The 10,037-nt window shown below is 43.3% G+C and overlaps 1 protein-coding gene across 1 annotated transcript; it reads left to right on the top strand.

Annotated features, from left to right (window-relative positions):
- Positions 1 to 5,546: 5,546 nt before the first annotated feature.
- LOC6537814 (putative mediator of RNA polymerase II transcription subunit 26) lies at positions 5,547 to 7,343 on the top strand. The gene has a single exon (XM_002098319.4). It carries the CDS (start codon positions 5,596 to 5,598, stop codon positions 7,324 to 7,326), a length of 1,731 nt encoding a protein of 576 aa, XP_002098355.3. The 5' UTR covers positions 5,547 to 5,595; the 3' UTR covers positions 7,327 to 7,343.
- Positions 7,344 to 10,037: the final 2,694 nt, after the last annotated feature.

The following is a 10,037-nucleotide window of genomic DNA, read 5'->3' as shown; positions in this document are numbered from 1 at the left end:
ACACACACACACGTATGCGGTCAGTGATTGAGTTGTTCGCTTTTGCAACTGATTTATTGGCCACCACAGAAATTGCGCTCAATATTATATTGAAACGTGCCAAATTGAATGCAATCGGTGGCTAAAAATCCCCATCCCATACCCCCTATACCCCATTTACCCACAAAACAAAAGCACATCGAGACGAGGCATTTGGAAAAGCATGCCTAATTTTATACGGCAATCACTCAGCCGCATGTATTTTTCCGCCATCCATCCGCCATCCATTTTCCATTTCCACTGCGAACTGCATGCCACACACAACACACCGTTTCTGAATAAATCGTGGTGTTGAGTGTGCGAAAACTGAAATTGCACTTCATTAAATAACCATCAAAACAACTCAATAAAATACTAAATTCTCGCAGTGAGCTCTCAACGAACTGCGGCCACTCACTCACTTTGGAATGCGATTGTGTGTGTCTGTTTGGCTGTGTGTGTGTGCGATATACAAACTATAAAAATAAAACAAATGGTCGAAAGTTTTTCAATTTAACTACGGTTACATCGCGCGGTTCTGCAACATACACACACACATAGTTTTGGTTAAATTCTCGGAGGCAGCACAAGTAAATTCCGGCTGACTGATGTGTTAGCCATCATCTCAAATGCACACTAATTTAATCAAATGCAGTCCATCAATGCAGTCCATCCTGCACATGATGGCCAACTCAGAGGGAGGCGGCATCTGGCTAAAAGCCCATCTCGCCGGTTATCAGTTACTAGATGGATATTACAGGGCCGTAATACAAACTGGTTGTTCCAGAAATGTCCGTTTTCGTTATGGCCTGTCGTCGGTTGCTGATAATCGGAATGGGTTTACGTCAAATCAAATGGTTGAGTGGAAGGACACTTTCAGAGGCAAATAAAAATGCAAGAGTGTTTGGCAAGCAAGAAGCGCAAAAAAGAAATGATATAATGTCAATATTAATGACTCTTCAAGTCACCCAAATCGAAAGAATGGCCAGAGAATTGAATTTAATCATCAATTTATGGTAGTTTAATTGAGATATGTAAAATATTTTCTGAGAGAAAGCAATGCTGCATTTTGCATACAGCAGATGTTTAATAAGTTTTAATTCAAATGCATTTAATTACTTTGTGTTATTATTTTCCAACTGTTTTCGTTTAATATTAACTTTTGATAATATGGTTTTCCCCGCATAGACAAAGCATAGAATTTAATAAGATGGTGACCCCAAGTTTGAGCTGTGCAAATCCATGTGTGCGAGCCTTTGCCTTTAATCGATTAAACTCACAACTTTTCTTTGATGTCGAATTCTATTTGTGCACGAGCCGTGACCTCAAGGAAAATCCCACTCAAGGGCAAAATTCATTAATAATTCTTGGCGAGCGTTAAAGACACAAAGTCAGTCATAAATGGAAGACAAATAAATGGCACGAAAACTTGAAATGAAATTGCGAAAGGACATTCCTTGGACTTCCTTGTGGCTTTTGTTTCGCCAAACTTTTCGAATTGTTTTGCGGCATTCTTTCTGGCAATATGCAGCAATTATTAAGATTAATACTTCTAATATGATGAGCCTTCGGCCACAAGACCGTGACCGAGATGTGTGAGGTCAAGCTGATGTGTTTTTAATGAGTTGAAGGATGTGCTGCCCCCCCTTTGGGATTCAGTAGCAGCAATTAAGGCGCATTAATTAATATTAAATATTTCAATGGCAATTAAATGGAACAATTCCATTGATGCCCACGGACAACTGCCGCAAAAGCCGCAAGTAGATGATGCAAAACTTTTTGCTCCGCCAGCCAGCAAGTCGAGCAAAATGAAAATTTCATTAGCCGCAGAGGCCAAATGAATTTCGCACCGCCATTCAAATGCGCCTTCTTCGAGTGAAAAGTTTTCAACTTAGCCCACAAACAGGACACATGTTACAAAATTAGCAAATAAATTTCAAGTACTACCAAACTTGCTGCTGCGCGCTTTTCCAAATGCAAATGAAATGCACGCGATTGTTGATCGGTGGGGGGACTCGCAAAAAAAGGGGGAATTTATTTAACTCTGCCAAAGGGAAACGAACTGAACTGAAGTGAAGTGGAGTGGAGTGAAAACCGGGCTGCATTTTCTTATGACCGAGGGCAGGAAAATATTTTCCAAGGCATTTCAATTTGGCCCCGCAATACGCGTAATTGAAATTTGCATTTGTGTGGAACGTAGGCGAAAAAACAAAAAACCGAAAAAGGAAATCAAATGAAATAGTAGGTGCTGTTGCTGGCCATAAGACGGGCAGCCGGGCAAAAAGGACTAGAGCCAGAAACTTCGTCCTGCGTCCTGAAGAAAGACCAATTAAGAGCCGCGGCGTGGAATTTTGATTGCGGTTTGCAAATTTCCAGCGGGCCAAACCAGGAATTCAGCTAACGGGCCTCACACGCGGCTTGCTTCTTGGCCCCAAGCAGTTGGTAATGAAAAATTTCATTTTTCCAACTTCCCTGCCCACGCTGCACTTTGCAGCACATTAGAACTGTTGATATTTGTTAAAAAACAAAAACATAAAAACAAAAAAGCTGGCCAGCGTTGACATTCAAGTCAATCGAAAAGTTTGCACAAAACGCGAGGCTGTGTCCTCGGTCACCTGAGTCAACAGCAACTCGAACTGACCCGCTCTCTGTTTTGCGAACAGCGAAAAAAACTGGCTATGAAATGCCGCCAGTTACTTTTGCCAAGGAATTCCAAAAAAGTTCCTTGAACCAGTAAATAAATGGGAACGGAACGTACCACTGAGCAAAAAGTAACGCAAAGATTTTTAAACTATATTACAAGAAGAAGGACTAAAAGTTTTTCATAAACTTATGAAAACGTAAAGCAGCATTGCTTTCTATTTAAACAATTTATCTCAACTTTGTAATTTTAAAGAACTGTTTACTTTACCAAATTGCTTATCATTTTATTAAGTAAGTTAAATCCAAGTTAGCCAGCTGTGATTGGAATATTTTCCAAATTCATATGCAAATATGTACTTCTCCGTTAAAATGCCATAGCGAAAGGGGTAAAAAGTGCGCATTTCAAATACTACATTCAAATTCGAAGAATTTAATCACGTATACGAATTTTTTCTGTGCCACAATAAAAAATATAAAAATGCCTTCAAAACTTTGAGCCCATGCCCCGCGACTCCAGAACCGCAAATTGTTTAAAACAAGCATTGAACAAAAAACTCAAGAAGCAACACAAACAGGCGGCTCAATTCCAGGAACAAAGCCAGAGGACATTGAATAAGCTTTGAGGAAATTTAGGGGTAGGGAAATGGGGACGTCAGTTGGCATTAGGACCCCAACTATACAGCCAAGGCCAAGTTTTGGGCCAAATCTTTGTGGGGAGTGGACCAGCAACCAACAACCAACAAACGACAAAGGACAAGCGACAACCGACGAGCATCGGCATCGACGGCCGAAAGGCAATGGAACCGTAAATTCTATTGCATGACTTGATTAAATTCGCATGCAACGATGACCCTCGACCCCGACTCCGACTCCGACCCACCCACATTGTAGCCCCTAGAACCACTGAGCCCCACCACCCATTAAAAAGCCACCACCTCCAAGCGGGTCAAGCAAAGGCCAGCGACGTTGCCAACTATGCCATAGCTGGAATTTTCTTGGCTATTTGCTGGCTGCCTTGGCTCATGGCTTCTGTTTTTGCTGGCTGTTGGATTTTTCCCTCTCCTTCGAACGTTGCCTCATTTTAACGTTTTAACGTGACTTAATGAAGTTTCAGTGTCACAGCAAAATCTGCTCCTGCTGCTCCTCACCGCCTGTTAATTTTATGATGGATTTTATGCAGAGCGCGCCAAAGGAAACTTTGAACTTTAATAAGTATGTGTATGCAGGCATTTAACTTTGCCATCGTTTTGTACCTTTTTTTTCTACTCACTTTATTTTATTTTCCGGTGTTTTTTTTTTTGATTTTTTCTTTCGTTCTTTGCACATTTTGGCCATGTTAAGCTGGGTGGCTAGCTGGCTGGCTTCTTTTCTATGGGAACTTTGCTGAAATATGCTTCACAGGGCTTGAAAGCATTTGAAGTAATGAAAAAGAAGCGCAAAAAAATTGCATCCAACAAGTAACACACACACATACATATACACACACACCCACGTTGCAGGGGAAATGGATGGGGAGGTTTAACTGTACAGTGAAGCTGCGCAAAATTTAACGAAGCTTAACCTCATTCAATGTGAAAATACACTTTACTTGTACTTTGCGCTGTCATTTCGGTAGCAACTCGAGCAGCAATTGTGCAAATACTTTGTGCCGAAAGTGCGGTGACGGTGGGCGTTGGTGTTGCTGCCGGTGTAAGGGGGCGTGGCTCTATATATATATATATATATATGTATTAATATATAGGGAAAGGTGGCGGTGCCAACCTGGTGAACTTTGCAAACTTAAATGCAGAGCAGAATGATGAATGATCCAAGGATGCGAGGCTAGCAACCCAGAGAACTCACTTTATCTCCGCTTTTCGCCGACTTTCTCTTGATTTCCCGCCAGAGGCAACTGCTCGCAGAGAGAAAATCACAAAGATAAGATTAAAATCTGGAAATAAATGCAACACTTCAATATTTTATATCAAGTTCAATCGCAGCAGAAGCAGAAGTGGTTACTATGTTGTGATTCAAGTATCCATCAAAAACAAAAGGCATGCTTAAAAAAATATTAAAGAAATAATAATTACATTTTTAATGTTTGATTTAATCAAACAATCTTATAAATACTTTAGTTAAATATAATTACATATAGTTCCCTAACTGTAACAACTATTTTGTTGAGTGCACTATAAAATCGCCGAGAATCCTATTCCCACCAAAGGCTGCCTTAAAATTGAATCACTTTAGCCCCAAAGTGCATTGTCAGCTTTGAGTGAGTGAGCGAGGGCGTGGCAGGTGAATTATGCAAGAACACCGATACCCAATGTCGTCGACTGCTGCATGCAGCAGCAGAAAAATTGAAAGTGCTGCAATCCGAGATCTTAGCCGCGTTTCAAATGGCCACGAATCTCCGGCGGCGATTGCACTTGGCAAAGACCAGCAGAGACCGCAATCACATGAAGCGCACGTCACCATTTGTGCAATCAAACATCGGAATGGCCGCGACATTGACCGCAAGCTTCCACAGTGTGAAATCCGATGCGGCTGGGAGCCAAGCGGTGCACAGTGGTTCAAGAGATATTCAAAATGGCCAACCAATTGAGTAGCTCCTCTGATAACTATTCAAATCTGATTAGCAATAATAAGCAATAACAAGCATAAAAAGAAAAAATATTTATGTAATCACAACTTAACCTACTAATATTTATTTAGCTTAAAGCAACTCTAAATCCTTATCAACTTTATTATTATTATTATATTTTATTGCATTTTTTAGGACTTTGAACCACAGTGCAATAGGTCGATGCTCATTGCGGCCCAGCAATTGCGGTATAGCAGTGTATTTTGTGATTGCGGATCACCGCCTCACTTGCATCTGAAAGGGACAACCAGAAAGGGACTAACTGGAAGGTGAAGCTTGAGTGAAAGTGAGGGCTTCCACTTACACAATCCATGGTGGATTGGCCAATGAACTTGAAGTGCGAACGCGGCTATCCAATTACAAGTAGTGCGCTCCACGCATTTGATGGGTATGTGTGTGGGTGCTATAAAAACGGCATCGCGATGTCACAAATTTGCATTTCAAAGCCGAGCAACACCCACGCCAGCTGCAGCCAAACACGCACTCCGCTGGCGGATTTGGACAAAGGACGCACAGGAGTTCAGGACACACACAAACACACTCACACACAACCACCCATCGTTATGGGGCGGCCAAAATCCGGCCAAGGCTTTGGGCCACCTGCCACCAGTTCATTAATGATCTATGCATTAATGTGGCTCACGTTGGCCATGACAATGGAGGCCATAGATGCGCCACTGCCGCCACTGTCCCTGGCAGAGTACCCGCTCGGCCTGCCACTGGAACATGGCAGCAAACACCATTACCAGGATGCGGGTGTGGAATCGTTGCCGGGATTAACAGGATATACGCGAAATTATTATGGCCCCACTGACACCGCTGCCGGCGATGACTTGGCAACATATGGAAATTATGCTCACAAACTCCTGGCCACCCAACAGCACCACCATCCGCACCAATCCTCCCTTGGCACCACGGCCAATGGCTTTGTGCCCTTCTACTACAACAGCAAACTGCAGCTGCAGCCGCAGCAGACATTCACGGCGGATGAGGAGCCACATCGCGACCCATCGGCCAATATCGATTTTGTCATTAATACGGCAAATTATGAGCCAAATTCCGCCGGCTACGCGACGCAGCACTACGAGAGCTATGCATATCGGCCGCGGGTGCAGTTTGCCACGTCGCCACCCGGTCCTAGTCATTATCATTTTGAACAAATTTCCAATTACCGGGAGAATCGCGAGAACCGGGAAAATCGGGAGAATCATCAGCGGGAGCAGGAGGTGGAGCAACAGCAACAGGAGCAGGAGTTAAATTCCAGTGTCTATGCGCGGCTCAAAGAGCTGCAAACACTGGCCAATCCAGTGAAGCGTCAGCAGGAGGAGTCCTTATCGAGTCACCAGCCAAATCGGGAGCGCCACCAGCCACTGGAGCAGCGACAACATCAGCAACTGGAAGGCAGACAGCTGCAACATGTGCCACATCAACAGCCACACTTGCAACACTCACATCTGCAACAGAAGCAGCAACATCCACAACAATATCACCTCGATCAACGGCAACAACAGCGCCTGGGAATTGCCCAGGATCAGCAACTACTCTACTCGCACAAGGATGGCCAGATTGCAGATCTGCCGGCCATCACCACCAGTGTGCGCCACACTCCGGAGAGCAGCAAAGCGGTGGCCGGAGTGCCGCTATCCAAGCACATCGAGATCACTAAGAGTGTGCCCATCACCCACTATCAGAAGCAGCATGTGCCCTTCAAGCAGAATGTTCAGGTGCAAGTGCCACGCACCGTCATCGCAGCCATACCCAAGCCCATGCCCATCAAAATACCAGTGGCCCAAGCGGTCGCTGTGCCCCAAATGCAGGAGGTGAAGATTCCCATCGAACGGGTGAAGCCGGTGCCCGTGGAGCGACCCATTCCCTTTGTGGTGGAGCGCAGGGTGCCCTATCGAGTGGAGAAGCCGGTGGTCTCGCCAGTTTACTATCCGTATCCGGTCAAAGTGCCAGTGGTGCGCACGGTGGTGCACAAGCAGCGACCCCACTACGTGGCACCTGGTTGGAGTGCCACCGGCAATCACCTGCTGGGCTGAGTTCATACAACTACCATGTATGCACCTAAGTTAAGTTCTTAAGAATATATTCATGATCCCATTTTATACCCTATTGAAGGGGTTTTAAGTTTTGTAAAATACTAAGTACAAGCTTTAGGATAGTCAATAATATTATATGTTTGCGGTGGAATGTTCTAAAGTTGTATTAAAGAAATAAACTTTACATAAAATAGAGTATTTCAAGCACAGCTTATCCCTTTATTTTTAGTTGCGGAACCACCTAAAGCAATTGTAATTAGTGAAACAAAAAAAAGGCAGCCGACAGCAACTGCGGTGTAACTGCAATAGCTTCCAGCATGCAACTCCTTGATCTCAGATTCAAGTTCCTCGTACCCAGTTACCAGTTACCAGTTCCCAGTTAGCAGCTACAAAACAAAACAAGAGATTCCGAGTCGAAGTTGAAGTTGGAGTCACAGGGCAGGTCCCAAAACCGAAATGAAGAAAAGTAGCCGAGTAAAACTTTTTAATTGAGCTAAAATCCAACAAATGCGGCTAATAAATATGTATTGAAGTGCGATGGGCAGAAGGAGGGGAACTGAATAAAAAGGGGGCTGCAGCGAAAGTGCAAGAAAATGCAGCGGCTAATTGCCAAATGTAACTCCAGTTGCAACAACTTTTAACTGAAGCAGCAGAAGGAAATGAAGGAGCAGAAGGAGCAACAATGACGCACAAATAAACGCGACGTTCAACTTCGCCGAGGCGTTAACGAAACAGCAACAAAATTAGCCAAAAAGTAAAGTTCCAGCAAGGGTCGCGAAAAGTCGGGCCAGTAGTTTCTGGTTCGGGAAAGTGCTGCAAGTTATTGCCGGCTAATGAAATTAGCCCTAATTGACGTGGGAGCCATTCTACTCCATTTTTGATGGCGAAGTGTGGCAGAACTCCACACCACACACTGTATAATATTCGGCAGCGTAGCAGAATTTAAGAAAATGTTTAGGGTAAAATGAGTTCTTAAATTTAGGGGTTAAATTATTGATTTATTTGCTGATTTATGGTTTACACCTAAAAAAAAAAGGGGCACAACTATCGGGTATCAATTACTGAAGTAAGAAAGAGTGATGCGGATATAACGCCACCTAGCGGCAAACAAGCAAACCTACAGATGGTCAAATCAATTTGGCTGGTAATTCCACAATTAAATACCTTAATAAATTTTTGATATGTGAGATGATTTTTTTAAAGAAATTTAAACAATTGTAAATAATCGAATTAATTTTCTAGCTGTGCACTAAATTTTGTAAATTTAATTCGCTGCAGGCCACATTATTAGCATTTATATGCCACATACCTATGCTGAAGGAAACCGCAAAGCGACGGAAACCAACTAAAAATCAAATATAATAAGCATGCGTGCAAATCAACGCTTGTCCGTGAATACCCACCAACATATATACACACTATGTACATACATATATATTGTAGGTATGCAAATAGTAAATGACGCTTGCAGCCGAATAAATGTGCATAAATTCATAATTGCACTGCCCACATTAACCGCTTCGTTAGGAATTTTGCTCATCTGACCACTGGCCACCACAGCCGGCGGCTGTACCCGTTTTCTGGCCACCCAGAGCTCAAATCCAACATCTAACATACGACATCCAGCAGTCCCACTTCGCAGGCCAATGACAAAAGCCACAAAACGCAATGAACATGGCGCTCCGGTCGGTTAGTTGACCGCGAATCTGCTGATGAGTCTCTCGTTTGTGCCCATGAGTCCACGTGCCCTTTGACCCCGTAACCCCTTAACCCCTTAACCCTTTAACCCTACCACTGACACACACACATACGACAGATCAGCGAATTTAATGGGATTAGGTGACAAATGGTGAAAAACCAAGCATAGTACATTGTACATGATTGAATTTTATAATTATTTCACATGTTGGGAAATTTTGAAAGCGGAAATCAAATCCAAACAAAGTAGATTTATTTTTCTTGGAATCATGTTTTAACCCACCCCAGTTGAACGTGTGGCGCAAATATAATCACATGATACATCGAGATGACAGAACCAAAAAAGCGAAAGCTCTTAAATCAGCGCCACACTTTGCTCCCTCCAAAATTCCTCGAAAAAGGGCAGCAAAATGACTTTATAATTTCGGAAATGACTCTGCACTTTCCAGCAGGTAACCTAGCAAAAAGGATGGGGGGTTAAGAGCAGCACGACGACAAAGATAAACATTAAAAATTAATCAGCACTTTTGGCTCAAACTTTGATAATTGCCGGTCGGCCAAAATGAAGCCAAGAGCATAAACAGCATAAACAGCTACAAAAACGCTCCACACAGCATTAAATGGTCAGAAAAGCGAGGGCGCCAGACGGGAAGTCCTTTGAAAAATGACAGGCAACCAGCAGCCATCAGTTAGCGCGGCAAAAGCAAAGTTTTAACCCTTTTGTGCGGGGCACCTCTTTTACCCCTCCATTTTGGCCAGAAAGTTCTGTACATTTTTGTTTGTGAAATTGATGTGCATCATAAAAATTTGCGACTCAGGTGGCAAGTTGTTACTTTTGATGCGAAATGCGGGGACTTGAGGCGCCTTTCTTGATCATTTTAATTGAGGCCCCCAAAAGCGTTGTGTGTAGATACAAAAAGAGTTTAAAAGTCAAAAGTACGGAAAACTGGGCGTATGAGTGATATTTCGTGTTCGCCACTTAATGGACGCTTGGCACCTTAAACTCACTATCC

The sequence above is a fragment of the Drosophila yakuba genome, chromosome 3R (genome assembly GCF_016746365.2).
Source record: "Drosophila yakuba strain Tai18E2 chromosome 3R, Prin_Dyak_Tai18E2_2.1, whole genome shotgun sequence".
NCBI classification, from domain to species: domain Eukaryota; kingdom Metazoa; phylum Arthropoda; class Insecta; order Diptera; family Drosophilidae; genus Drosophila; species Drosophila yakuba.
The sequence above is the reverse complement of the archived record's forward strand: the minus strand, read 5'-3'. Positions and strand labels throughout refer to the sequence as shown.